Source organism: Lontra canadensis, unplaced genomic scaffold, assembly GCF_010015895.1.
Source record: "Lontra canadensis isolate GAN:19392208 unplaced genomic scaffold, GSC_riverotter_1.0 scaffold107, whole genome shotgun sequence".
Lineage (NCBI taxonomy): Eukaryota > Metazoa > Chordata > Mammalia > Carnivora > Mustelidae > Lontra > Lontra canadensis.
The window spans coordinates 4,607,196-4,635,030 of NW_022631101.1; the positions used below are offsets into that span (position 1 = coordinate 4,607,196).

The 27,835-nt window shown below is 59.5% G+C and overlaps 3 protein-coding genes across 11 annotated transcripts; 1 reads left to right on the forward strand and 2 right to left on the reverse strand.

Annotated features, from left to right (window-relative positions):
* Nucleotides 1-48: 48 nt before the first annotated feature.
* On the reverse strand, nucleotides 49-6,270 carry PNKP (polynucleotide kinase 3'-phosphatase). 5 transcript variants are annotated; one of them, XM_032839212.1, is made up of 17 exons: nucleotides 6,179-6,270; nucleotides 5,730-5,893; nucleotides 5,035-5,081; nucleotides 4,401-4,700; nucleotides 3,652-3,731; nucleotides 3,492-3,549; nucleotides 3,293-3,400; nucleotides 2,905-2,976; nucleotides 1,893-1,941; nucleotides 1,723-1,793; nucleotides 1,547-1,639; nucleotides 1,374-1,470; nucleotides 1,226-1,287; nucleotides 916-1,025; nucleotides 744-831; nucleotides 591-652; nucleotides 49-489 (listed from the first exon to the last, which is right to left on the reverse strand). In XM_032839212.1, exons 2-17 carry the CDS (start codon nucleotides 5,878-5,880, stop codon nucleotides 372-374), a joined length of 1,566 nt encoding a protein of 521 aa, XP_032695103.1. In that variant the 5' UTR covers nucleotides 5,881-5,893; nucleotides 6,179-6,270; the 3' UTR covers nucleotides 49-371. The 5 variants fall into 5 exon arrangements, with proteins under 5 accessions (XP_032695103.1, XP_032695100.1, XP_032695102.1 ...); XM_032839209.1 differs by having other exon boundaries at nucleotides 6,160-6,268; XM_032839211.1 differs by having other exon boundaries at nucleotides 6,137-6,268.
* Nucleotides 6,271-7,066: 796 nt separating this feature from the next.
* AKT1S1 (AKT1 substrate 1) lies at nucleotides 7,067-15,623 on the reverse strand. 3 transcript variants are annotated; one of them, XM_032838964.1, is made up of 5 exons: nucleotides 15,502-15,623; nucleotides 11,182-11,567; nucleotides 9,803-9,880; nucleotides 9,550-9,719; nucleotides 7,067-8,153 (listed from the first exon to the last, which is right to left on the reverse strand). In XM_032838964.1, exons 2-5 carry the CDS (start codon nucleotides 11,558-11,560, stop codon nucleotides 8,010-8,012), a joined length of 771 nt encoding a protein of 256 aa, XP_032694855.1. In that variant the 5' UTR covers nucleotides 11,561-11,567; nucleotides 15,502-15,623; the 3' UTR covers nucleotides 7,067-8,009. The 3 variants fall into 3 exon arrangements, with proteins under 3 accessions (XP_032694855.1, XP_032694854.1, XP_032694856.1); XM_032838963.1 differs by lacking the exon at nucleotides 15,502-15,623 and adding an exon at nucleotides 14,862-14,952; XM_032838965.1 differs by lacking the exon at nucleotides 15,502-15,623 and adding an exon at nucleotides 13,973-14,358.
* Nucleotides 15,624-15,846: 223 nt separating this feature from the next.
* TBC1D17 (TBC1 domain family member 17) lies at nucleotides 15,847-27,610 on the forward strand. 3 transcript variants are annotated; one of them, XM_032838953.1, is made up of 18 exons: nucleotides 15,849-16,009; nucleotides 16,290-16,388; nucleotides 16,619-16,693; nucleotides 20,042-20,165; nucleotides 20,881-21,088; nucleotides 21,735-21,846; nucleotides 21,954-22,112; nucleotides 22,441-22,569; nucleotides 22,672-22,775; nucleotides 23,590-23,684; nucleotides 24,118-24,234; nucleotides 24,340-24,440; nucleotides 24,528-24,627; nucleotides 25,806-25,903; nucleotides 26,062-26,178; nucleotides 26,699-26,785; nucleotides 26,878-27,112; nucleotides 27,235-27,610. In XM_032838953.1, the coding sequence occupies exons 1-17, from the start codon at nucleotides 15,989-15,991 to the stop codon at nucleotides 27,079-27,081; spliced, it is 1,950 nt and encodes a 649-aa protein (XP_032694844.1). In that variant the 5' UTR covers nucleotides 15,849-15,988; the 3' UTR covers nucleotides 27,082-27,112; nucleotides 27,235-27,610. The 3 variants fall into 3 exon arrangements, with proteins under 3 accessions (XP_032694846.1, XP_032694844.1, XP_032694845.1); XM_032838954.1 differs by lacking the exons at nucleotides 15,849-16,009; nucleotides 16,290-16,388 and adding an exon at nucleotides 16,405-16,522; XM_032838955.1 differs by lacking the exons at nucleotides 26,699-26,785; nucleotides 26,878-27,112; nucleotides 27,235-27,610 and adding an exon at nucleotides 26,607-26,673 and having other exon boundaries at nucleotides 15,847-16,009.
* The last annotated feature ends 225 nt before the right edge of the window (nucleotides 27,611-27,835 follow it).

Below are 27,835 nucleotides of genomic sequence, written 5' to 3' on the forward strand. Positions count from 1 at the left end.
AGCCCACCCCCCTGAGGTCAAGTCTAGGATGTGGTTTCTCACTCACCAAACGGGGGTCCAGCCCTCGTCCTCAGGGTCCCATCGCTTGAGCCTCGGCTGGCTCTGTAGCTGGGCAGCCGCAGGCAGGGAAGAGCTCCCTCCACCTCCTTGGGGGGTTCCCCAGCCTCAGTCTAGGGTGCCCACAGCCATGGGTCTGAGAAGCCTAAACTACCCTCTGTGGGTGAGGCCAGCAGCCCGGTGCTCCCAGCCCTGCCTGTCCTGAGCAGACCACCCTCCTCCCCAGCACAGTGCTGCTCAAGCATAAAGAAAAACAGGATTTATTGGGGATGGGGGTGCAGGTAGGGGAAGGGGCACGGACAGGTGGGGGGCGCTCAGCCCTCCGAGAACTGGGAGTACAGGCGCTCGAGCGCGGGCTCCACATTCAGCCGGAACGGGATCTCCAGGATTGCCGAGAATCCTTCCGCCAGGGTCGGAGCCTCGAACTGCTTTCTGGCGCCAGGGGGTGCGAGGGGGGCCGTGAGACCGGGCCCAGCGCCCGTCTGCCCCCCCACCCCCGCCTCCTGGGGCCTCCCTGCAGGGAGGCTGCTTACCTGTAGCCATACATGACCACATCTGACACGGGGGCGTGGGAGGAGCCCGTCATCTCTCGGAACTGCGGGGGGCGGGGGAGCAGGGGTCACAGGGGCGGCCTGGGAACTGGGGGGACGGAGGGGAGCGCGACACAAGGGCGCAGGCCGGCTCACCCGGTTGTTGTGGCGAGCCTGCTCCAGGGTGGCCGTGAAGAGGAAGCAGCGGCAGGGGACCCCTGCGTCTCGGGCACACTTAATGTACCTGTCGGGGCCGAGAAGGTGGCAGGCTGGTCAGGGGCCCTGACCACCCCTCCCCCTGCCCAGAGCCACCCTGGGACCCCCGTACCTGGCCCGGCTCGGAGGGTCTGGGTTGGTGTTGTCAATCACAACCCGTTTCCTTTGCTTTAGAGCGTTCTCACACATGGTCACACAGCGCTGCCACGAGCCCAGCGTGTCCTAGGGGACATGAGGCAACACCCTAAGTGGGGGTGCAGGGATACAGCAGGACGAGGGTGTGGGGAGACCTTGCAGGAGGGAGGACGGCAGAGGTGCAGGGGAAGCAAGGAGCTGGTGAGGAGCCCACAGTCGGCGGGGGGCAAGCAGGGGCGGAAGGACCTCGGGTGCCCCTGCCTACAGCCTGGGGGTGCGTGGCTCACCCTGTTCACGTGGACATAGCCCGCAGACACGAGGTGCTCCTGGAGGAAGGTGGACTTGCCAGCTGTGAAGCAGGGGCAGGGTCAGGGGTGGCCTGAGCACCCAGAGCCGGGCTGGGGCCTCTGCAGGTTGGGAGTCAGGGTGTCTCACCCCCAGGAAATCCCACGGCGACCACCACTTCGGGGTCGGAGCTCAAGAGGGAGCTGGACTCCGGGAGGTAGAGCGGCCCCGAGGGGGAGATGGTTCTCTGGGAGAGGTGGACACGATGAGTGTGACCCCCTCCCCATCCCCCGCGCCCCCCATTCCTGTCCCTAGGGCCTCACCGGGTCAAAGGTGGGGAGCACAAAGCTGGCCACGGGCCACTTCAGAAAGAACTCCTCCGGTGTGGCGAAGGGCAGCCCAAGGTTGAGTGCGAACTGGGTGAGGATTGGGGATGGGGGCACAGACGTCAGACAAGGTGGGGACACGGCTCCTGGCGAGGAGGGGACAGGGGCCTCACCAGACGGTCTGCGCAAGAGAAGTCTTTCTTCTTCCGCCCAGGGGCCCAGTTGGCTGGGCGCCCAGCTGCATCTGGAACACAGGAGACACAGCCCCATGTCACCAGCGACCTTGGGGACAGAAGTCCCTGGCCCTGAGGGATCCACATTCTCCCCAGCCCTGGGTCCTTACCTCCCACGAAGACACTGTCCCTGATGGAGATGGGCACACCCTCGTTGGCCTGGGAGGGACAAGGGAGAAGCCCATGGGCATTAAGGACGCCACTCCTGCATCCGTTCCCCTAGAATACTAAAGGGTGCCATGGGGCTGCTCCGCTCTGTCTGTGCCCTGTGTCAGGCCCCTTCCCTCCTTCACTGCCACCACCTGCATCCCGGACTGTCCATCCAGGCGGCTGGGCTCTGGGCTCTGGGCTTCTGCCCTCACCCGTCTGTTCCTCACTCGGCCACCAGAGGGTGCCAGTTCCTACTTCCCGAGCTTCCTCCCCTCCCAACCCTCCTGAGCACTCTTTGCTCCTGGGCTGGTAAAAGGGAAACCCTTACCTGAGGCCCCCCTCACAGTCTCTCATCTGCCAGCTCTCTGACCTCACGCCCCAGCCTCATCCCATCATCCTCGAAGCTCCAGCTGCCCAGACCTCATGGTCCCGGAACAGAACACACTAGTCACGGCCCTGCTTCAGGACCTTTATACTTGCAGCTACTCAACCTAGAGCGCTCTTCTAGCTACCCACATGGCTCCCTCCCTCCCCAGCTGCAGACCCCCGAGAGCACCTGGGAAAGGCATGACCTGCCCGCCCTGGGTAAACCCTGCCATCCCTGGCTTCACCCCTCCTGCTGGCTCACACACCGGTCTGTGCATCCACAGCCTGCGCCCTGGCGGGTACGTGAGCGCCCAGCACGTCTGTCCTGTACGCTGACCTTCAGCTCAAAAAGCTGTCGCGCTTCACAACAAATGCACACACAGAAGAACGCACGAACGTGTGATCTCCTGCCCACCCACTCGGGTCTTCAGGGTTCAGGAGTCCCGCCCTCGTGTACCCACAGACGGGGGCAGGAGGAAAACAGGAGGCAAGGACCAGGGGAGGAGATGGAAGGGAGAGAAGGGAAGAGGCCAAACACCAGAGACCTGCAGGGGGAGCCTGGGCTGAGTGAGGGAAGAGGGGAGCCAGGGGGAGGCCGCCGCTCACCTGCTCCTGCAGATGGTCCCACATGCCGACCACCGGCTTCCGGTACAAGCCGGCGTGCGTGGCCACCAGCACCTGTGGGCGGAAGTCAGACACCATCCTGGGTTCGTTCCTGTAATCCTTCGAGGGCACGTGGGTGCCAGGGATGCTGCCCCAATCCTCACCAACCCAGAGAGCTCCCGGTGCCCGGGAACCTGCCATTTATATGGGGTTTCTGCCAGCAGAACCGCCCAGGGCCTCTGGCTGCTCCCAGGGCCCCCAACCCCCCCCCCTCCCCCCCCCCCTGGATTTTGTACCTTCTCCCTGGGTCTCTGTTTCCTCCTCTCTGCCCCTCCCTCTAGGCCCCCATCCCCCCCACCTCCATGGCCCTCAGACTCCCCTGCAGCCACACCTGAAAGGGGAGCCCCAGTTTCTCCACCACGGCCTCCACTTTAGCCTTGAACTCCTCTGCCGGCAGCTTCCCACGCCCAATGGCCATCTGGTTGGTGAAGATCACCAGCTGGGGAGCACAGGGATGTCACGTGGCGCCCTCCTCGCCAGGGCCCCGGCCTGCCCTGGGACCCGGTCAGCGCACACAGAAGCACACACACCTTGTAGCCCTCGGCATCCAGTTCCCGGAGCTTCCGCGGAATCTCGAGATACAAGAGCCTGGGGCGGACGGGAAAGCAGAAGGGTGACCCGGAGCCCCACGGGGTGGGGAGGGGGTGCCGGCCTCACCCTCACTGCCCATCTTGTTCTGCCTCTTCTCACCTCCAGTCGCTGGGGCCACTGGGAAAGACCTTCCCAGAGCGTGTGGCGATGAGGGTCCCGTCCAGATCAAAGCCAGCCACCTGACGTCAGCAAGAAAAGAGGAACATCAACCCTGTTATGCCTCTGATCCCCGGGCTCACAGGCTGCGTCACGTCACCCCCGCAAGGTAGAGATGTTACCACGCACCTGTCACCCAAGGGGAAACTGAGTCACAGAGCGCCCGCACATCTTACGGAAGGAAGGTCCACGGCAAGGATGGGTCCCTACCCCTCCCCGGAGCGCACAGCCTGAGATCTACACTGTACCGCCTCCTACTCCTTCGAAGCCCCAGGGTTGGCAGTTTTAAAATGGGGTTCACGTCCTACCCACCCACCTCCTCTGGCCTCTGCCTCAGAAGGCCGACTGGGACAATAAAAACAGGAGTGAAGTTGCTCAGGTGCTAACCCCATGTCGAGGAGGCGCCACGAGCTTTTCTCGGGCTCTTCAGTTTACTGGTGAGACCAGTGGGGCTCAGAGCGGGTGGCCTGGGGCCCCATGAGCTCGAGGCTCCGGACCTCTGCTAAAATGATGGGTGTTCCCTCCTGTGGTTTCAGTGGGTCAGGCAGGGGCTGACAGACATCGATTTCCCCAGGGCTTACAACATCCCCTGAATTTGTCATCAGGTTTGCTTCACAAAAAAGCAGAAGCTAAGAGAGGCTGAAGGACCTGCGGGGGGCGGGGGGCAGTCTGTGTGGCTCCCTCCGCCTCACCTTGCCGCAGGGCTTCACCCCAGGTGCAGTAAACACTAGCAGTTTCTCGAACTTCTCCCAGCCTGGGGATGACTTTCGCATCCGCTTTTTCTGCGGCTCAACATTCTGTGCCACGTCTGGAGCCACCGGAGGGGTGCGGGGCGGAGTGTCCTGCCGGGATTCAGGTGTGCGGGCCTCTTCCCAGCGCAGGGTTAGCGGGTGGAGGCCGTTGACCAAATACAGTGTGTCCCCCAACCTCAGAGAGCCTTCTGACCCCGGAGCCAGCTCCTGGGTCCCAGCAGTTGAGGGGTTAATTCCCAGCTGCAGAGGGAGAGGGAGGAGCTGGGATTGACTGCATCCCGAACCAACAGCCCCTCTGATTCAAACCCCCCACTCAAGGACTGCCTTTCCCCACCTGCCAATCAGACCGGTAAGCCCCGCCTTTCCACTGTATACCACCAATCAGGGATGCGTGAAAGTTACAGGCTCCAGTCTTACCACTTTAAACGTGGATGGATACCCGCTGTAGGGGCAGCTCTACGTGATCTTCTCTACTCGCCACACCCGCTCCCCTCCAAACCAGGTCTTTCCAATGGGCCTGCTGAGTTGCCATTCCTCCCCAACGCCACCCCCAGACCTGTCGAGGAACTGGTACCTGTTTCACTGCCACAGTCTTAGTCCCGGGGTCTGCGACCAGCTCCACTGAGGGTTGAGAGTGTGGGGTCAGAATGTGCATCCTTGTGCGAGTGCCTTCCCCACTACTGGGAACATGGCCAGCTTCAGGCCATGTGATGGGGACACTACATCCCACTCGGGAGGGAAAGCAGTTTATTTTCAAATGGGATCGGCTGTCTCCTTGACATGCAGTAATCAGAGGCCTCAGGACTGCCCGTGAGGCGGTTCTCGCCTAGGGGCAGGGCGGGCATTTTTCTGTATAGAACTGGCTTCTCCTCGATGACGCGTGTGGCTAGATGCAGGTCCTCGGCTTCGCCCATTACCCCCCAGCCCTGCTCAAAAACAAGTACTTTTAGGATGGGCTCTCTCCTTGGGAAGGGTCGTGACCTGACTCAAACCTTCACGGTGACCTGTGAGCATCCTCCTCTGATAACTGTCTCGGGATTGGCTCCACCCCTCCCCACTAAGGGGTCTGGCTAGTTCCAGATCAGGCACAGCATTTCTCTCTCTATGCTCCCCAGAGGGCACCTACCAACTTCAGGACTAGCTACACCACGCAATCCAGCCCGGTGGCCAAGCAGCTCCCTTTTACTGGACTGGCTGTCCCCCTTTCCCCAAGACCGAGTTCCCGCGCCAGCAGCGGGCCACACCCCCCACAGCTCCGGCCCCGCCCACCTTGGTTTCTGGAGCACTTCCGGTCGGTAACCTGGGTCAAGGGTCCCCGGCCCAGGACAAGGACTTGTCTATCCGAGGGCAGGAAGATAGGGGGCGCGCCCCCAGGGGGACTCTCTAGCCACAGGCGGCCCTGGGCCTCCACCTCGGCCATCCCGGGCGCCAGCCTGAAGGGAAACAGGTAAACAGGTTTGAGTGGCAGGTCGCTCTCAAATTGCTACAGGAAGTCCCGCCTCCTCTCGCCCCCCGCCCCAGCCAGGAATTTCCCTTCTTCCGCTGAAGGATCCGGAAATCCCACCCTCTCGCCTGCCGCCGGCTCGCGCCGTTTCCCAGGCGACGACGCCCCGCTCAGTCCCGCGGCGAACCCGACCCTAACATTCCAGGGCAAAGGCCAAGAAGCTCGCGCGCACCCCTGACTCGGTCCCGCGCTCACCGTCCCGACCGGGGGTCACTTGCCACTTGCGACCAGGGAATTCCTGCCCGAGGCGCTCTGCCCGCAACTCCGCCGACTGCTTTCTCTGTTCCTCGGCGGACGGAAATGACTCGCCCTCCGGAAGGGGGCAGGGCCTTGGCTCCTCCCCCGGCAGAAGCCCCGCCCCGACTGCGGCGTAGCTGCTCTGACCTTCATCTCCCCTGCAGCAATGAGAGGCTCCGTCCAGTAGGGGGTGTGGGTCCTCTGTTCACAGATTTTCCTCTATACACCTTGAACATTCTCTCCCTTAGTTACAGGGGAAGAAACTTTTCCACTTGAGGATGATTGTCAGTCCCCCGACAGTAGCCCCAACCCTCAGTACAGCAATTTTCTCATCTTTAAAGAGGGTATAATTTCCACTTCATGGAGTTACTCGGATGATTAAAGGAGTTAGTAGATGTAAATAACTTTATACAAGTGTTTGGCTGGCAGCTCTCCCTTTAAGTCTTGTCTGTTGCTAGCATTCCTCCGGTGGTGGTCTGATGGGAGAGGAAGATTCCAGGTTTACTTGACCCGACCCAGACATCGCACCAGGTGCCATTTGTTCTCTAATCTTCAGCTGTCTTGTATTAGGCAGAAAACTCCCGGCCTCAGCTGGACGTTCCTGGCTTTGCTGGGGACTATGTGGACTCAGAACACTGATTCCTTAAAGACCATTCACATTCCAACACTCGTCCCCCAGAAGATTGGAGATTAATGGTCACATAGGACTGGAATTCTTCCTTCACACCCCATGAATCTCTTTTCTTGTCTGTAAAATGGGGACAGTAATTCCAACTCCCAGCTTTGCACTGAAAAAAATCAGTGAGATGCCGCTCTTTCGGCTTCACAAAGTGTTTGTTGAATGAACACACTTTATACTCATTTGTTAGAGGTAAAACTCTTTAATCTCAGACCACCCCTCCCAACTCCCGATCCCCACCCACGACTCTCTCCCCCACACAAGGGCCGGAGAGCGAGGGCCCCTGCCTCCCACCTTGGGTGGACGAGGGCCCTTTAAGGCACCTGTGGGGGTGGGGGGAGAGGGGCGGGAGCTGGTGCCGTCCTGGGTGCAAGGACGGGACTACGATTGGCAGGCTGTTATGGGATGGAACCAATGAGAGGGTGTCAGATGCAGGGACAGGATTGGGCCAGCCCTGGAAGGGGGCAGAGGGGTACTTAGTCAGGACTCGGTCAGAAACGACCCCAGTCCCAAGTAGTGTAAAGAACGTAAATTTAAGGCCGCAGGCCAATCCTGGGTACAGGAGGAAGGTTTGGCCACGCCCTCAGGAGGCTAGAACCAATCAGGCGGGGAAAACCCAGGAAGGGAGGGGGGGGGGATGGCTACTCCCAGGATATTGGTTAAGCCCTTTGAGTTCAAGCCAATCAAATGAAGGAGTTGCCCATTCTCTAGGCCGAACGGGCTTGCTACTACCCAATCCTGGGGCTTGATTATTCTCTTTCAACCAATGCCGCGCAGGCAAAGCCCTTGTTGCTAGGCAAAAAAACGACGGGTAACCCCTGCGAGGGCTTTAAACTAGCCACGCCCCGATCTGGGAGCGACCCAATCCCTTAATCGAACGAATCTGTCGCCGGGCAAAGAAAGCGGCGACAAACCCAATAGGGAAACTAGATAGGTCCCGCTCCTCGGCGCGTGAGAAGGTCGTGGAGGGAAGGACGGCAGGGATTGGGAGGGAGGGTGCAATCCCGGGGCCCCGGGGACCTGAGGAGCCGGTCCCGGGTCGGACTCGGATTGGCCGGCCCCGGGGGCGGGGCAGGGGTGTAGTGTGGGGCGGGGCGGACGCTGGGCCGGGAAGCGCTCTCCCCGGGCCTCAGTATTTCCGCTTCAACTTCTGGAAGTCGCTGGTGTTGAGCCGCGGCCGCGGCAGGTCCCCGAAGACCTGGGTGTCCTCGGCCTCCCGCAGCACGAGCGCGCGCATGCTCGCCGCGATGCGGTCCAGGTCCGGCGAAGAGGGCTGCGGGACCGGGGCGGGTCAGCGCCCGCTGCGGCCCTGCCCTCGCCCCACCCCTCCCCCACTCCCGCCCCAGCACTTTGCCTACACCCGCGAAGGCCCCTTATCCTGACTTGCTCCGCGGAAGATCCTCCTACCAAACTCAAAACACCACCTCCTGCATGAAGCCTTCCTGCCCCTCTCCTCCCCTTCTTGGCCTGACTCTATGTGCAAGAACAGCCACCTGTCCCACTGCCTTCCAGTTCCTTCTTACACAGTGGAACTATGCTGCTCTGGTGACCATCACTCTGCTGACCATCAAGGCTGTGTGCACCCAGAGAGTCAGGTCTCAAGATTTGGGTTGGGCTTGGCACTGAGTCACGGAACAATCAGGCCTCTGCCACCGGCTAGCTGTCAACAAGCATTTCATCTCCTGAGGCTTTGGTCTCCCCTTTTAAAACGCGGGGCTGATGACAGAGCCTGAGACAATCAGCACAGTGATTGCTCAAGTACTGTCCACTACCATGCTGCCCGCGCTGTAGGGAAAGGGCCCCTCTTCTGGTTGGCCTCCCCCAAGGAGGGGCCCTGTCATCCTGTCTGCAGCCCCAGCAGCTAGTGCAATCTCCCAGATGGCCTGACGCCCTGTGCGCTGGGTCCGGCCTTCCCCGGAATGGGAGAGGCCATGGACAAAGGCTGGACCTCCGCCCATTCAGAGACCAGCCCAGTGCCACCACTCGGGCCTCAAACATTGTTAACTGGGCTTCCTCCAGTGGCAGTGCAGATAGCAGCAGCAGCAGCCACTGTGTGAATGAGCCTCCTGAGAGGCACCAAGGGGAAGGGGACCATGAGACCGCAGGGCCTCCACCCTTGCCATCTGTAACTCCTTTCAGAAAGGAGGCTGCGTTCCAATCCCAGCCCTGCCCCTCCCAAGCTGAGGTCTCGGGAAAGTCACAGATACTCCCTGTGCCTCGGGGAGGTTCAGGGCTAGGTGAGGAAGAGCCACCCAGGCCAGCCCATGAGGGCCACAGGGAGGACTGGATGGGAGGCAGTGGGGGAGGGGCAAATTCCAGGAGGAGCCAGGAACATGCAGGGTGGGGACAGAAGGTGATCTAAACCCTCTGAGCCTCAGTTTCCCTTTCTGGAAGGGATATCAAAATATCCGTGTCTTGGCTGGAGCAAGTATTCTGTAAATGAAGCTGTTCCTGAAAACCCAGAAGAGACCTTCTCTGCAAGGCACTGGGGTACATTGTAAGGCTGCAGCTGTTAAACCTTTAGGGTTCTGCCCCAAAACCTGCCTCAGGAGGTGGATGGCAAGATCAATCCTAGGAAATGTGGCTTCCATCCCTGAGGGCTTCCTGGAGGAAGTGGCTCTGAGTCCCTCCCTCCACCCTCCTCTCCTCTCCTCCCCTTTGCTCCTCACCGGCCCGTTCTCCTCATCCGATGACCGTGCTTCTGTCCTCTTCTCCTTGAAGGCCCAGACGGGCACGGACACGGGCAGGGACTTGGCATACTGCTGTGTGGGCAAGGCTGAGGCCGGGGGCACTGAGTAGGCTGGGGGGCCAGCAGGGGTCTCCTCACTCAGGCTGCCATCTGGGAGAGAGGGCAGACTTCAGCCTCTGCCTTTGCCTTCATCCCAGCACCCCCCAGGGGTGGGGACAGCCTGGGACTCTTACCATCTGTGCTCTCGGGGTCCGACTCACAGAAGGGGGGCAGGTCCTGGAGTGTGGCATCCTCGTCCATCACAAAAAGCCCTGTGGGTGTTAGCGGCCCAGGCCGGTCAGGTCCCTGCTACTCTCTGCTCCAGCCACCTTCCACCGCCACCGCCTCCCCAGTCCTCGCATCCGCCAGGCCCTTGCAAGCCACAGGGCTCCTGGAATCGTTCCCTCTGCCTCAAACACCCTTCTCCTAGTTATCTGCCTGGTCATCCGCACGAATCCAGTTTCTGTCTGGTACACCCTCGGATGAAAGCAACTGGCTGAACAGACACGAAATCCGCACGACGTCTGGGATGAAGGACTCAAAATACAGACCGAGTATGAGACGATGATGATCGCTGTTTGACCGACGGGGACCAGGAGGCAGAGAAAAGTTAAACCACTTGCCCCAAGTCTCCCACTTAATAACCATGGCACTGGGATCTGAACCCGGGCCACCTAGCTCCGAGGCTGTGCCCTGAACCCTATGTGGGTTTTCTCCAGTGAAGAAGCCAGCGTTAGTAGTAACGACAAATGAGTTAAGTCCTGCTTACTGAGCCCTTCCTGCAAACTCCTAATCACTCTTCAAAGCCCGAACGTTATAGTCCAGTCTCTTCGAAGTATCCAACCTCTGGATTCCCCTCCAAAACAGCCAGTGGCTTTTCCTTCTGGCCTCCTTAAGCCGTTGCCTGCGCCCCTGACTCCTCTGTAACTCCCATCTTTGTTCTCACAAGTATTAGCCACCGCATGTTTGGAAACAATTCCTGTTCTGCTCAAGCTCCCAGCTCAGGTCCCGACCCCATGGGCTCCACAGGGCACTGCCTCCTGTCAGGACTATCAATTCCTTGGCCAGACAGGGAGTCTCCCCAAGAAAAGGGCCCAAGGGGCACCTGACTGGCTCAGTTGGTTAAGCATCCGCCTTCGACTCAGGTCGTGATCCCAGGATCCTGGGATAGAGCCCCACATAGGGCTCCCTGCTCAGCAGGAAGTCTGCTTCTCCCTCTCCTGCTCCCCCTACTTATGCTCACACTCTCTCTCTGTAACAAATAAGTAAATAAATTCTTTTAAAAGGGTGTGGGGGGCGAGGCCTGAGTTGCTTTGTGTCTCTGTCTGGCACCTTCCAGCCCAGAGCTGGCCCCAGGTTAACATGTAAGGATACAGGCTCGGAGAGGGGCCATGACCTGCTCAGAGTCACACAGCGGGGCACAGGCAAGCCAGCCCGCCCCCCCAGGCTCTCTGTGATTGCAGCTGCCACAGAACACCAGGGCTCAGAGACAGGCAAGTCCCACCCCTCCAGGAAAACTGCCCTTGGAGGCAACTTGCCAAGCCAAGAGCCACCCAGCCCCAGCCTGTCTCACCTCCGTTGTCGCTGACACCCAGCCGCTCCCCAGAGGTCTCAGTCTCTGTCGGCTCGTCCTCATCTTCATCGTCGTCCTCCCTGGCCAGGGTAGGCCGAGGTGGGCTCCGCGCAGGACTGGGTGGCTGTGGTGCTGGCGGGGGTGCGGGGGGCCGGGCAGCGGCGGCGGCCCTGTGGGCCAGGGCGATGTCGTGGAGGCAGCGGCGGGCGGCCTCGGCCAGAGCCCCACGCCCGTGGGCTGCATAGGCACAGGGGCCCGGGCGGGGCGGTGGGGGCGGCGCGGCAGTCAGCAGCACCAGCTCCGTGCCTGTCCGGGCCCGGAAGCGCTCAGCGGCCCCCACCACCGCCTCCCACAGCTCCTCGGGGCGCCCCGACGCCATCCACGCCCTGCAGAGCAGAGCAGGACAGAGAGCTGAAGCCCAGCGGATTGACTGCGCAGTCTACACCTGCCCCTAGGCGTCCATCTGCCCCTAGACACCACTCCCATCCCTTCCGGCGACCTTGTCCCCAGCGGGGCTCACCCCCTTCCCCCAAATTCCTCCCCACCCGGACCTCCTGACTCTATCCGTCCCCAACCCTCCAGCCCCATCCTTCCTGGTCCATCCAGTTTTCACAGCCCCAGTCCCCCACCCTTTGCCCTGCCTTGTTCAATACAGAACCACCAGTCACATGTGACTAAGGAATGAGATGTGGCAGGTCCAAGGGGAGCGGGACCAGGAGCACAAAATCCACACTGGCATTTGAGGATTTTGTAAAAAGAGGGAGGATGTCAAAGGTCTCAGTGGTAGTCTGACGTTGACCACACGTCGAAAACACGACATTTCAGACATAATGGCTAAATAAACTATATGGTGGAAATGAATTTCATCTGTTTTCCTTCTACTTTTTTAATGTGGCTTCCAGGAGATTTGACACGACAGGCCTGGCCAGCACTCCTTCTGCTGGACCATGGTTCCCGCCTCTTCCTGAACCTCCCAGCCTTCCCCTGCCCCTCCCTAGTCTCCCCAGCACAGAGTTGTGGCCGCTCAGCCTCACACGCTTCCAGACTTCTGAGGCCTGAGACCTACAGTCCCGATCCCGTGTCCACCAGTTACTTGTCAATCTTTCTCTCACCCTAGCGTGGAAGGAGCTTTCCCTCACCCCAGATCAGATCAGTCCCCCCTCTTCAGGCTACAACGTCTGTGAATCCCCCCATTCTAGCACAGGGTGCTCTGGGGGAGGACTGAGTGGGTCCACCTCCGTCTCCCCAGTCGCTGTGGAGCTACCCGAGGGAGAGCCTGGAAGGCTGATCCCAGAGCCACCAGCCTTGCCCCTCTCAGTGGCAGGCCTCAGAGAGTAGGGGCGGAGCTCTCGCTGAGACTCCATACATGAAGCTCTGTACTTCTGAAAAGACTTCTGCCAGTTCCTCTGGAAGTCGTCCCTGATGCCCCAGGATGGATCAGCTGACCCTGATTCTGATTCTGATCCTGATTCCCTAGACGCACAGTGCCCTGGGCTACCTCCATTACAGCTCACCCTCCCTTGAGCTTAAGACAACTGTACCTCTGTCTGCCTCCTCCATCACACTGTGAGCTCCCCAAGGTCAAGATAAAAAGAGCAAAGGGTTGGGACACCTGGCTGGCACAACTGGAAGAGTATGCGACTCCTGATCTTGGGGTCATGAGTTCGAGCCCCACACTGGGTATAGAGATTACTTAAATAAATAGACAAACTTAAAATAAGAGAAAGAGAGAAAAGAGCAAGGGGCACGGGGGCTGGCTTCCTGCCATCTCAAACCTGCTGTGTGACCTTGGAGCACTCACTGGCCCTCTCTGTGCCTCATTTTTCTTCCTCCTGTAGAGTGGCTGAGCGAGGGCGGCTGGGAAGCTGAGGAGCCTCCTCAAGGAGGTAGGGGGCACCCCCCCTCACTGGAGGAATTCAAGCAAGGTTCTAGTCCAGCCAGGGTCATGTGTAGCCTGATTTCAATTTGCTGGCCCTTTTCAACTCCTAAGCACATAAGCCAGTGTTTGCTGAGCACCGACTCTGTAGGGAGCCCACATCTGTCATTTCACTTCCGATCTGACCCACTAAGGTGGGAGCTGTTCCCTCCCAGATGAGACAAGCAAGGCTCGTGGAGTACAAAGCCCCTGCTGGAAGCCACAGGCAGCAAGAACACAACCAGCACTAATCGTGACAGACCCCAGAGCAAATTCACCCAGCGCTTCCCACAGGCCAGGCAGGGATGCCAAGCAGGTCGTCAATCACCATTCTCATCCCACCCTCTCCCCAACCCTACCAGGGAGGGGCTGTTATCACCCCACTTCAGCTGCAAACTGAGGGCCAGGGAGATTCAGTATTTTGATTAGGGTCATAGGGCTGGAGAGGAGAGCCTGTTCTTAGTCCCAAATGCCATCTTGCCTTCCTTAGCAGCAAAGTTTTATGTCCAGATGGGGAAAGTGAGACTCAGAGAGCCTCAGGGACTCGTCAGAGGGCCCAGAAGTTAAATGGGTCAGAGCAGGACTGACTCTGCTCTCTGCCTGACTCCAAAATCCAACAGAACTGAGAGGCGGCTAAGGGTCTCCCCTAGCTGACCGAGGAAACCAAGGCTCAGGGCAGGGAAATGATTGACCCCAGGTCACACAGCCTGGCTGTGGTAGGCCTGGGGCTCTCACATCCCTGGGACATCAGGATTGAACTCTCTGTCCTAGATCTTAGGGTAGTTACAGGACTGAAAAGATTGAAATGGGGGAGAGTGGGTGGGAGGGTCCCCCGGCTGTAAGGAGGAGGCCTGGGCAAACAGGAGGGCAACTCACGCCTCTCTGCAAAGGCCTGAGGGCTCTCTGGAGTGAGTTCTCCAAAAGTAGAGTGGCCAAGACCAGGGAAGACGCCACCCTTCCAGCTGCTGGAGGAAGTCCTGTATCCTCTAAGGAGCTCAGAGATGGATGGAGGGTTCCCCAACCCCCCAAACTGAGAACTTTAGGATTAAGGAAAGGTGAGACTTGTCCCCCACAGAAAGGGGAGGGGAGAGCTAAAGTAATTGGCCTCTTAATACGAGGCGAGGAGGTGAACTGAAGAAAATGACTCTAGGAAGAGGTGAGGAAAGAAGCGAAGTCCGCCAAAGAATGAGGGATGCTAGTGAAGCCCCCTTCCAACCACCTGTCAAAGTGGCAGTGCCTCTCACCCCCGAAAGCGGGAGAAACTCGAGGATGCCCTCCCCACCCACTACTCCGCGTAGCCGGGGGGGAAAGCTGAATGTCTGGGCATTTCCTTGACCTCTCAGGAACCTTCCCCCCCACCTCGGCCAGGGGTCCAGGAAAAACCCACTTCTCTAGGAAGAAAACAGGAAATCCCGCCCAGGTGGGGGCCAGGACCGGAAGTCCCGCCTTTGGACGGGTGAGGGGCGCCCCCAGGACCCCCAGAGCAACCCCCAGACCCCGTGGAGATGATCCACGACCAAGGCAAGGATCCTCGTGGGTCTGGAGACCGGAGGATAAGGCTGTCTAGGTTTTGCCTTGGGTCAGACACGACGGTTCCCGCGGGCGACCCCTTTCCAGCGCTGAGCGTAGGGTCGCTGGAAAATCTCTGCCCTCTGATCTACGCAGGCCATACCCCTCCCGCGAGCGGCTCGCCCTCCCAGCGCCCCTCTCCTCTGGACAGCCAAATCCTCCCCACACCGCGGTTCACAACGCCGCCTCCACTCACGTGCCCGTAGCCAGCATGGCCGGCCCGGCGCCGTCGCCGCCCTCAAAAGACATGGCGGCGCCTTGCGTCACTTCCGCGAGGCTGGCCCGCCTCCACGCTGCATACTCCGCCTCCCTCATCCGGCCGCCCGAGACCAAAATGGCCACGGGAACATCATCGGATCACAGTGGGGCAATGGCGACAGCAGGGTGCCCATAAGAAAGATGGTGAAAGAACGGCTTCAGCTTGCCCGGAAACGAGCCAGAACCATTTCGATTTGCTCCAAATACGGCCGTCGCCACGTGCATTCTTAGGACCACAGTAAACTAAGGCCAGCGACCTGACGCCCCTTACCCATCGTCGACCTTTTCCACAGAAGTGGAGGAAAGCAGTGCCCATTAACGACATGGCATCGCTTGCCCAAAATGTATATGGATTCTCCCTCCAACTTATCCCCCTTCAGCGCCAAAGTGGGGAAAGATCCAATAAGGCAACTTTTTTTGCTACGGTTTGCCAGGCTTCAATATGGCGGCTCAGGCCGCCGCCTCCCGACGGTGACTCAGGAATTCGACGGGGTCCGCTTCGTTCCCAGGGATACTGACGGCTTCATCCCGTTAACCCAGGTCCCTCGGCACCACTTGTGATGTACACCTCCTCTCACCTTCTTTTCCTTTACCCGTTTCTTTTCTAGGACCTCGATGTCGCGCCCCTCAGGGAGATGGGACTGCCCCGCATTAACATGGCCGCAGCAGCCAGGCTTTGGCCGTGCCCTCGAGCAAAATGGCATCTCATTGGCTTCGATGCCAGTACACAACATGGAGAAAGAAGCCGGTGTTTCGGCGAGAGCTTGGGCGAGGAGGTGGAGCCCTTGGACCCTCCCCCTTGTTTACTTCGTGGCGGGGGAACGGCACTGCGCTTGCGCACTCTCGCGGGCCTGCTCCACCTTCGCCGTCTGCGCCATGTGACTTACACCCTCGTGGTTCAAGTTCAACCACCCCATTCTGAAAGATGGGTTACACCCTCTCCTGTTCTAGAACAGGCAAGGGCGCTACCACTGCCCAGGCTTGAGGGGAGTCTCCTATCCGGATGTGACAGCACGATGACCCGGAAAGGGAGAGGGCCGGAGGAGTGGGACCTCGGCGGCGACTATGGAGGGAGCCGGTTACAGGGTAGGCAATGGAAACGCGTTCTTATTTTTCTGTGGATGCGAAGCTACGCCCTCCGGTAGTCGGCTTCGCCCCAACGCCCTGCCCGGGCTCTGGGAACCCCAATGAGCCTTAGCGAACACACCGTTCGTTTACAAATGCGCTGTCACCCTCTCCTCCACTGCCCTAGGTTAGACGCTTACCTTTTAGCCCCGCCCCGTGGGCGGCCGGGAAGCGCCTGTGGGCCCCGCCCCCTGGTTTCTTCCTGCGTTTGGGTCCCGCCCCTTACTGGTTTTGTCCCCAGGTGGTGTTTGAGAAAGGTGGCGTGTACTTGCACACCAGTGCTAAGAAGCACCAAGACCCGGACTCCCTCATCGCTGGCGTCATCCGCGTTGTGGAGAAGGTGGGCCGGAAGGGAGCAGGGCTCGGGCAGGCCCAGAGCCGGTTGGAGGCGGCATCTGGAGGCGTATGGTCTGGAGGTCCCGATGGGACTGTGGGAAGGCAGGGGGTGCGGACTGGAGCGAAAGAAGGGGCTTTGTAAGTCTGAGGGGCCAGAGGAGGGAAGAAGTCTGGAAATACGACTTGGGGAGATTGGGGGGGGGATGTCCCTCTAAACCCTCTTTTTTTTCTCAGGACAGTGATGTCCTTCTGCACTGGGTTCCGATAGAGGAGGCTGGCGATTCCACCCAAATTCTCTTCTCCAAGAAGGTAGGCTTTCCTCCGTTCCCCTTTCTCCACTTGTTTTTTCCCAGGTTGGGGCAGTGGAAGACATTTGAAGGACCTGGGTGTAATCTCAGACTTACTCTTGGAGCATATATGATCCTGGTTGGGGTCTAGGCTCTCTTGGCCCCTTGGTTTTCTTTTCTCTGTGAAATGGGGCTGAAGGTACCCATTTGAAAGAAAGCACACACCATGAGATTCATAGCGGTGGGGAGGCAGCCCTCTCATCCCCTTTCCTTTTTGGGAGAGCCCTGTGATGGTGCAGGAGGTCAACACAGCCCGTGGATTCAGGTTTCACGGGCTCTGAGTCCACAAGAACTTGAAGGGGTGTGGCATTTCCCCAGGGGCGGAAAACTATACTTTCTAGGGGTTCTTCCTACTCTCAGTACCAGACTTTGCTCTTTTTGTTATGAGAGACTTCTGAGGCTTTTATTAGAGATTGTTACAGACTTTTCATCACCAGGCCCTGTGCTGGGACCCAGAGATGAGTTTACCCCAGACCCTGCCTCAGTCTTCACCCTCATTCTATTTTGGGAAACTGAGGCACAATGATTGGAAGCCCCTTTTGTAAGGTCAGAAAGCTAGGAAGTGTTGGAACTGGGGTTTGAACCCAGACTCTGTGGTTTCAAAGGCATGCCCCTTTCTGGAGGGAGCAGGTATTTGCGCTGAAACTCTAAGGATGAGAAGGGGGTAAGAAGGTATTTCAGGGACAGCAGGAGGAAGGGCATTTCAGGATACAGGAGGAGATGGGATGTCTCTGTAGAGGGGGGGTTGCTGGGATGGTGGTAGGGCCTGAAATGCCCAGCTGAGAAGCTTGGACTGTGTTCTGGGGGTCCCCGGGGAAACCATGGGAGGAGAAGGGTGTGGATATGGAAAGCTCTGTCGGGAAACCCATGCGGGGGATGGGCAGAGGGGCCAAATGGAGGGAGGATGGAGGCTGGGAGGTCAGGGAGGTTAGAATGATGGGTCAGGGAGAGAGAAGGAAGCCTCACCTGGGGCAGTGGTGTTTGAGTAACCTGGTGGGAGTGGGTAACAAATGGAGATTCCAGAATTCTGCTGAGGAACCCGGCTTCCCAGGGTTGAGGAAGAAGCAACCAGCATTCTGCATTTTTCGTCAGCCTCACAGGCCAGCTGAGTGCCTTTCTTGAAAATGTGGCTGTCCTCCTCGGTCCTCTCGTTTTCGATTAACAGATACCCACTGAGGCAGGCTTCAGTGGAAAAGGCACGTACGCACGCAGGATACACTTGGCTCCAAGGAACACAAAATCAGTCTGGTGACAAGTTAAGGAGACAAATTTATTCCTCTCCTCTCACGAGACACTCGGAGAGATGGAACTGCTGGCCTTGGCTGGCGACGTCAGGGCCTGGATCACCGAGACCCTCCTGTGCATGCCCTGGTCACCTTTAGATGACTCATTCAGTCGCACCTCCTTTTAAGGCAGGAAGAGGGGGGCGAGCAGGGTGCCAGTCACATCTCTTCCGCTCATCGGGAAAAGCAAGACGTTTCCCAGACTCTGCATCAGCGAGGAGTTGTTTTCGGCTACGTGGGATAGAAACAGAAGTGACAGCGGCTTCAGCTGCATAGAAGCGCCTGCCTCTCCCGTTGAAAAGGCCACGTGTCACCACCAACCTGGCTTCCTTCCAGCATTGCTCTGCCATCCTCACGGCTGCCTTGTGGTCCAAAAAGGCTACTGGAGCTCCAGTGTTTTGGGACTGGTTTCGCTCCCTGTGTTGCAGGTTGACTGAGGAGCTCTGTTCGTTGTGATTGGTCGGGGAAGCATGCTGCTAGAGCAGCTGTATTCCTCGTGACAGAGGGCAAGAGCTCTTCCCTGGCAGTTAAACAGTCCATCCTGGAAGGGGAACCTCGCAGTCCCCTGGTCAGAGCCAGCTGCGTGGCTACACCCAGCCAGCAGAGCTCAGTGAGCTGTGACCCTGCTGTGTGCCCAAGAGGCAGAGGGCTGCAAACGCCGGCCTGGCGGAAGGCGGTGTTGACTCTCATTATGTCATGTAAACGTTGGTGAAATATCCCATTCGCCCCGCAAGACATGGGATGGCTTTGCCGGGGCTGACTCAGCAGCCTCGTGGACAGGTGTCTCTGTGACTCGCCTCATGGCCCTAGTTGGCTGCCAAAGCTCCAGACGCCGTGTTCTCCTTCCACAGCCTCCAAAGACTGGCCTGAATAGGGTGGTGGTCGCTTATGTAGGTGCCTTTTTTTTTTTTTTTTAAAGATTTTATTTATTTATTTGACAGACAGAGATCACAAGTAGGCAGAAAAGCAGGCAGAGAGAGGGAGGAGGAAGCAGGCTCCCTGCTGAGCAGGACCCTGGGATCATGACCTGAGCCGAAGGCAGAGGCTTTAACCCACTGAGCCACCCAGGCGCCCTGTAGGTGCCCTTTTTTATCAGGAATTTTCCTCCTTTTAAACTCTCCAGAGGCGGCATCTTGGTTCCCACTGGCAGGAGACGGAACCACAAGAAAGGCTGAGAAGGCAAACAGTGGGAGGCTTTGTTGTGGGAGGGGCTCTGTGCACCTGGAAGGAGCAGAGAAACGGCTTTTGGGTGGACTCATTGTCTGGGTCCTTCCAACAAGGACCCTCGTGCAGGGTTTTACTGCAGGAGTCCTGGGACACTCCAGTTACTTTCAGCAGGAAGGGATTCAAGGCAGACCAGTAGAGGCTTGGCGGATTTGTACGAGCCGGCAGAACAGGACTGACCCTGCAGAACTGACCCGCCCGGGGAGCTGCCACCACCTCTGAAATGAGGGCAGTGGGGAGAGATCATCGTGGAGCCTGCGGAGACCCAAGAACACTACCACCCGAGCTGCCACCCAAGGGCAGGAAGCCACTGGACCCTCACCAAGCCAGTGACTGGGCGCTGGGACGCAGAGCTAGCCACCACCTCCACCCTAGTCACCTCTCTGTGCGGGAAAACAGGAGCCTCCCTCGTCAGCACCCCCACCTCCCCCAACCCCCCCTCTCCCGGAGCGGCAAGAAGTTGCCCCTGCCTCCTTCCCGCGTTCTGCCTCCGCCTTGTGGTGTGACCCGTAGCTGCAAAGGAGTCTGGGAAATGTAGTTTTCGCCTTCCAGCCTCTGCCTGACAGAAAGGCGTACACTAGCCCGTGAAAGGGACTCCTGGTCTCTGCAGCTCTCCTGTACTTTGTCCCCTCCCTGTCCTTCCCCACGGCCTGTGGCCAGCACTGTTGGCTGATTGCACTGTCGTCTGCCTCAGTTTCCCTATTTGTTTACCGGGGCTGCCTTCCAGGGCAGCCTTGCGGCTCAGATCTGGAAACCCTGAATCCACAGCGCCTCACTCCCTTCTCTTCCTTTCCTCTCCCAAGGATGTCAGTGGTGGTGATTCCTGCACCTCTGAGGAGGAACCGACCTTTGACCCTGGTTATGAACCCGACTGGGCTGTCATCAGCACTGTGCGGCCACAGTCTCGTCACTTAGAGCCCACCAGAGGTAGGCTGAGCCCGGGCCCCTGAGGGGCAGGTGGAGACACGTCTTACCCTCAGAGGTCAAGGCTCCAAAGACTTTGCTGGCCATAGTCAAGGTGACCGTCCGTCGCTGGCCTTCCAGTCTCAGGCACGTGGATCGGGGTGCAGCGCTGTCCCCGGCCCAGGTCCCGCCTGGCAGGGTCTCCGGGGTTTGCAGTCTTGCTCATCTTTCCAGACTCCTGGGTGGGTTGTGGGCACCCCGGCAGGAATCCTCTGCTTGTGAAGGTGTCCAGGCTGTGGCGGTGACAGTTGTGGGGTGAGAGGGTGATTTGGGCTATCCTGGAGTCCTACAAGGTTCTGGGGGCACCAGAGGAGGCATCCGGCCCCTCCGGAGAATGGAGAAGCCTTCCAGGAGGTGGTGATGCCAGCCCCCGGCCCTGGGGGACACCTGGGAGTTTTCTCCCCGGCAGAGAAGGTAGCCATGCAAGGCCAGAGGCCCTGGGTGTGTTTAGGACACTGGAGTGTGGGGTCTGGAGTGAAGGAAGGGCTGGAGAGGAGATGCGTGGGGGGCAGGAGAACTGCCACCAGGTTAAGAACACAGTCTTCGCTCTGAGGGCCACAGGGAGCCAAGGGAGATTGTCGAGCAAGTCAGTTGTGTTTCCAAGGAGACGTGGCTCCCCATGGATATCTGCGCTGCCTCTGCCTCCCCAGGCCTGCTCCCAACATGTGCTCCTCCCCAGGTACAGAGCCCAGTTCCCCTCGGGGCTCCTGGGCCTTCACGGTGAGTCTCGGGGAGCTCAAGTCCATCCGCCGGTCCAAGCCGGGCCTCAGCTGGGCCTACCTGGTCCTGGTGACCCAGGCTGGGGGCTCCCTGCCTGCCCTGCACTTTCACCGAGGGGGGACCCGCGCCCTTCTCCGGGTCCTCAGCCGCTACCTGCTCTTGGCCAGGTGAGCCTTTTCCCAGCACTGGGCCTTTGTGGCAGGCCCTGGGCCCCTGCGGCTGCAGCCTGGCCCCTCAGGGCTGTCAAGCAGATTTAAAAAGTTAGACAAAGGGGGCGGCGCCTGGGTGGATCAGGTCAGGATCCCAGAGTCCTGGGGTCAGGCTCCCGGCTCGGCAGGAAGCCTGTTTCCCCCTCTCCAACTCCCGCTGCTTGTGTTCCCTCTCTCGCTGTCTAATAAATAAATAAAATATTAAAAAAACAAACAAACAAAGGCAGATGAAGGGAATCAGCAAAGCCAAGGCGGGGTTTGATTTCAGGCAGGACTTGGGTCCTGGAACTTAGGAAGAATTGCTCTTTTTCCCTCTTAACTTGGTTTTGTTCTCCGGGGGTCCCTTAGCAGCCCTGGTGACCGAAGCAGCTCCTTCCCCAGCAGCATCCCGGAGCTGCCTCTCCCTGGCCTGTCCCTGAATCGGTTCCTGTGGGAGGCAGGAGGGCCTTGGCCCTCAGTGGCCAGCCCTGGGTTGAGTGTCCACCCCTGGGGTCCAGCTGTGGTCAGGCTGTAGGTGAGGGACTCCCCAGGGGCGGTTGGACCGAGGGGGAGGGGATGCACGCGGGGCCCTCTGCCTGGGTGTCACCACATTGCCCCTCCTCAGCTCCCCGCAGGACCCCCGCCTCTACCTTGTCTTCCCCCACGACTCCTCGGCCCTCTCCAGCTCCTTCCATCACCTCCAGCTCTTCGATCAGAACAGCTCCAACGTGGTGTCTGTGAGTGTCCCACTGACCAGCCTGGCGCCTGTGGGCAGGGAGGGCCACCGTACTGGGTGAGGAAGGGTGCGGTGCAGCTGTGAGCACCCTGTTGGCCCTGTCCGCAGCGCTTTCTCCAGGACCCTTACTCCACCACCTTCAGCAGCTTCTCCCGTGTGACTAACTTCTTCAGGGGAGCCCTGCAGCCACACCCAGAGGGGGCCTCCCCTGACCTTCTTCCACCCCCTGATGACGAGCCGGAGCCTGGGTTTGAGGTCATTTCCTGTGTGAGTATCAGGTGGACCCTGCTGTCTTCTGGCTGTCACCTGGGCAGGTGATTAATTCCCTAGGCCTCCTTTTCCCCCAGAACGGGGATGATACAGCACCCCAGTCATAGATCGCATGAGGAGGGACTTCGAGGAGAGTGCTTGGAACCTGTGTACCTATTTCCCGTTATTGTGGGGGAAGGGGAGCTTCCTGACACGGAGGTGGCTTTGGTACTGACCCTGGGGAGGGATGCTTCCCACCCTGCCCCTTAACTGTCCTGCAGGTGGGCGGGGCCGGGGCCAGGGAGGGTGTGGGAGCCCCTGAGCTCACCGGCCTTGTGTCACGCAGGTGGAGCTGGGGCCGCGGCCGGCCGTGGAGCGGGCACCTCCGCTCACCGAGGAGGAGTGGGCCCACCATGTGGGCCCCGAGGGCCGCCTGCAGCAGGTCCCCGTGCTGAAGGCCCGCATCTTCTCCGGGGTGAGGTGCTGACTGTGTGCTGTGGGGTGGGGGGACTAGGTACGGCTTACGGGCGGCCAGGAGGAGGCCACTCTGAGCCGCTGGCCCCACTCTGTCCCCCAGGGTCTGAGCCCTGGCCTGAGGCGCGAAGCTTGGAAGTTCCTCCTGGGGTACCTCAGCTGGGAGGGCTCAGCCGAGGAGCATAAGGCCCATGTGCGCAAGAAAACGTGAGTGAGAGCCGCTGCGGCCACCCCAGCCAACCATGTCCCCCATCCCGGCACGGTACCTGGCCCATCACAGGTGCGCCGATGGGCTCGCTCCGCAGTCGTCAGTCATGAGCCCACCACGTGCTGGGCACCCGCCGTCACACATGGAGACGGCAGTAAGCAGGCAGGCTCGTCCCCCGTGGGCATCAGTTTTTGTTCTAGCAGTATAATGTCGTAGCTGTCGTCACTCTGCAGCCGGCTTCCTTACCCCAGGGGGCCTGCTTCTCATTCCTGGTACACTACACGTTGTGCCCCTGCTGCGTGTCCTGGTCCCTGCCCTGGTGCTCTCTGTCCGGTGGGGATGACAGACTGAACAAAAGCCCACAGTGGGGTCCCTGGCTAGCTCAGGAGAGTGTGTGACTCTGGATCTTGGGGTCATGAGTTCGAGCCCCATGGTGGGGGTACAGATCACTTGAAAAAAAAAAACTTTTTTTTTTTTTTTAAAGATTTTATTTATTTATTTGACAGAGATCACAAGTAGCAGAGAGGCAGGCAGAGAGAGAGAGACAGGAGGAAGCAGGCTTCCCACTGAGCAGAAAGCCCGATGCGGGGCTCGATCGCAGGACCCTGGGATCATGACCTGAGCCGAAGGCAGAGGCTTAACCCACTGAGCCACCCAGGCGCCCCCCCAAAAAAAAACTTTAAAGAAAAACTCACAAGGACGTTGTGTGTCATGAGAGATGTCAGGAGCGGCACAGGGCAGGGGGAGCGGTGGCAAAGATGAGTAGGTAGCCTGCTTCGGTGGCCTCGTGTCTCACCTCCCCTTCCCCCACAGGGATGAGTACTTCCGAATGAAGCTGCAGTGGAAATCCGTGAGCCCCGAGCAGGAGCGGAGGAACTCACTGCTGCACGGTTACCGCAGCCTCATCGGTAGGCTGCTGGGCAGGGGTGAGGTGCAGACATGGTACATCGGGGAGGGCACAGGGAAGGCCCCTGCCTCCCTAGGAGTAGGGATGATGTCATCTTCAGTGGGGAGATGGGATGGGGCAGGGAAAGGGAGCCCGACTCCTTGGGTTCAAATCTGCTCCCTACTTGCTGTGAGATCTTGACAACTGATTTGCCTCCTTGAGCCTCAGTTTCCAGTCTGTGGATGGTTCAGTAACTGTCGGTCGCTGGGAGGCTGTGGCGATCTGGCAAGTGGCAAGCATAGTGCCTCATTCGAGGGTGCTCCAGGTGGTTTCCGGACCAACTCACACCTGCCTGGGGTCTGCCGAAGGGAGGAGCCGGGGGCTGGTGCCCGCGGCCAGGAGGGACGGGCCCCCACAGCATTCTCACTTTTGCATTCTGCGCCCTGTGTTCGCAGAGAGAGACGTCAGCCGCACTGACCGGACCAACAAATTCTATGAGGGCCCCGAGAACCCGGGGCTGGGCCTGCTGAACGACATCCTTCTCACCTACTGCATGTACCACTTTGACCTTGGTGCGACGCCAGCCCCGGGGGGCGCTGGGGGCCAGGCCTTCCCTTGGGGGCTGCTGGGGGCCTGGGCTGGGCCCTGACCTCCTTTCTCCCCCCACCCCTGTCCAGGTTACGTCCAGGGCATGAGTGACCTCCTCTCCCCGATCCTCTACGTCATTCAGAACGAGGTGGATGCTTTCTGGTGTTTCTGTGGCTTCATGGAGCTCGTGGTGAGGCCCCAGGCAGGCGCGGAGACAGGGCCTCTGAGGATGGGTGGGGGTGGTGTCTGCTTCCTCACGTGGCCCTCCCTCCCGCAGCACGGGAACTTCGAGGAGAGTCAGGAGACGATGAAGCGGCAGCTCGGACAACTGCTGCTGTTGCTGCGGGTGTTGGACCCGCAGCTCTGCGACTTCCTGGGTGAGTGTCTCTGCGGGCAGGCGTCGGGGGCGGGTGGGTGGGGGCGCTCAGAGCCTCCCTTCCTCCGCCCTTCCCCCCCCCCCCGCCCCCGCCAGTCTCTGGAAGTGGCCACAGACGGGCTCCAGGATGTTTGGGCCTGATCCAGACAAGGGAGACATCCCTGCAAAAGCCGGAACGCAAAATTCCCATGTGAAAGCGGGATCGTGGTTTGGAGCCATCCTCAGCGAGTCCCCGCCCCACGAGCGCGCCCCACGAGCGGGCTCCTCCAGGCTCCCTGCAGTCCCGTGCTTGGCAGATGGGCCTGGGGCCTCGGCATGGCCACTCCGGGGGTGCTGGGACACCAGCTGCCCGACTGTGCGGCGATCTGTCTGTCTGAATTGTGTACGAGAGCAGGTCCAACCTGTCCGCGCACTGTGCTTATTTGCAATTTTGCATCATGAGGAGTATCATCTGGATAGTTCCTTTAGACTAAATTCCAACAAGTGGCATTATATTCTGGGCGGTATTTTTATGGCTTTTGAAATGTTTGTTCCCATCACTCCTTTCCTGGAAATTCTTACCAGCTGATCTTTCTGCTAGCCGAGTCTGTGAGTGTCCGTTTCCTCACACCTCTGCCAGCACTGGGTATTGATAGCTTTTTTTTTTTTTTTTAATTTTTTTTTTTAAAGATTTTATTTATTTATTTGACAGACAGAGATCACAAGTAGGCAGAGAGGCAGGCAGAGAGAGAGGAAGGGAAGCAGGCTCCCTGTTGAGCAGAGAGCCCGATGCGGGACTCGATCCCAGGACCCTGAGATCATGACCTGAGCCGAAGGCAGCGGCTTAACCCACTGAGCCACCCAGGCGCCCTGGGTATTGATAGCTTTTATTTTTTCCCTGAGTGTCCTGCATCCCTTTTATGTGATGGTGGGGCAAGGAATTAGCTCACCTCATCTGGAGTCTGGAAGGCAGGATGGGAAAGCTTCCTGTTGACCCAGAGCGTTCTTGGCTCAGCTCCGAAGCCTTCCCATGCTGGGCACGAGTTACTTGCCTAGACTGGTAGAGATTCCTACAGCCAGTATAACTTCTTAGCGTCTCGGGCTGACCGGCCTGCACACTGTGAATTAGGAGGGGATTCGAATGGAGTTTGAGCTTGTTCTTTGCGGAGCACCACCCCTCCCGTCACTGTCTTCCTCCAGATTCCCAGGACTCTGGCTCCCTCTGCTTCTGCTTCCGGTGGCTGCTTATCTGGTTCAAGAGGGAATTCCCCTTCCCAGATGTCCTTCGGCTGTGGGAGGTGGGCCTGCCGGTGTGGGTGGGAGGGCAGAGAGGAAAGAGAAATCAGTCAGCTGTCCTGGGCTGGGACGTTGGTGGGAAGCGGGCAGGGGTAGGGCAGACCTGGGTGGGACTTCAGGAAGAGGCTGGGCCATAAACACCTCGCTCTGGCTCTCCTAGGTGCTGTGGACAGGGCTCCCTGGCCCCAATCTGCACCTGTTGGTGGCCTGTGCCATTCTGGACATGGAGCGTGACACCCTCATGCTTTCTGGCTTCGGCTCCAATGAGATCCTCAAGGTGAGGCCCTGGCTCCTTCCAAGTCCCCCTCCCTGCCCGTCCTGACCTCTGTAAGCGGACATGTTAGCTGAGGTGTGAACTCCGTGGAAGCTGGCACTGTGCCTGTGCCACAGGACCTTGGGGTAGTAGGTACTTCAAATAGGATTATGGAAAGTATGGTTGGCTAAGTGGTGAGCACCGTGGCCAGGAGACCCGGCTTGTTTTTCTCCTCTTCCATCCCATCCCTGGCTCCCAACAGTGCCCTCAGACCGCGGCCAGCCCATGAAGGGGGGACCTGCCCTTTCCCCAGTACATGAACGCGAGGCAGGGTCATGGGGAGAGCTCAGTGTCCTTTCCCTTCGTTGTGGCAAGCGGCCTGAAAGGACTTGACCTCCCCTTCCCCCCAGCCCCCAGCTCCACCCAGTCTGTCTCCTCCCTTGTATCCCCAGCACGAGGCACAGAGTGGGCACTCGGGCGGTGGTGGTTGAGTGCTGGCCGGCAGGCAGGCAGGCAGGCCGGCCTGACCCACCCCCTCCCACAGCACATCAACGAGCTGACCATGAAGCTGAGCGTGGAGGACGTGCTGACGCGGGCGGAGGCCCTCTACCGGCAGCTGACCGCCTGCCCTGTGAGTCTGCCCCTCTCCCACCAGCCTCCCCCCTGCCCCCTCCCTCCGGGGGTAAAACTACTGACTTCTCGCCTCTACCCCCACCCCTCCAGGAGCTGCCCCACAACGTGCAGGAGGTCTTGGGTCTGGTGCCCCCTGCAGAGCCCCAAAGTCCCTCGCCCCCTACCTCTCCACTGCCTCTCTCACCCAGCCGGGCCCCACCGGCCCCACCGCCCCCCGAGGACACAGCCCCGCAGCCCGACAGCAGCCTGGAGATCCTGCCGGAGGAGGAGGAAGAGGAAAGCGCAGAGTCCTAACCCCCGGGGCCGGCTGGCCCGCCCAGCACAGGCGCTACATCCTGCTCTCCGAGGCTGGAGAGGAAGGGTGTGAACGGGGCCGGCCTTCCCGCCTGTGCCTCCCGTGCCCTCACAATGAGCTGATTTGCTTACACGGACACTTCTCGTGTCCAGTTGTCCTCGTGTAGGTGGAGGAAGGAGGCTGCCTCTTTGGCATGGACCCGCACGGGGAGGGGGTGGTGGCTCGTGGTCCCTTTTGGACGGGCGGTGGAGCCGACACCTGACCACGTGATCCTGATCCAGCCAATGAGACGGAAGAGAAGGCCCCCTGTGGGCCGGTGGAGGTAGGGCCCTGACCCCTTCCTGGATCTGGGGCGTTTGGAGGACTGAGGATGTGGTGCTGGGGTATGGCCGCCCCCAGTGCTGTGCGGGGACACATCCCGGACATAACCGAGATGGAAGGGCCTGCAGAGCTGTTCAGACGCTCTGGGGACTCTGCTTACCAGCTTCTTGTTATGTGAACAAAAAAATAAATTCGTGTTTAACCTACTGTCCATCGTGCTTTCTGTGACTGCCATCAGGACTCCGTTTCGTGACAGCCAGAGTGGACACTGTGATTACCATTTCCCAGGGGCGCAAAGCAGTTTCGGTCCAGTCCCCCTTTCCCAGTGGAGCCCTGCCGCTCAGGGAGAAGTAGGACAGCTTCTGGGGGTTCTAGAATAGGCGCACCCTTCTACCGCGAAGACTAATGGCTTTGCTCCACACAACCGGGGAG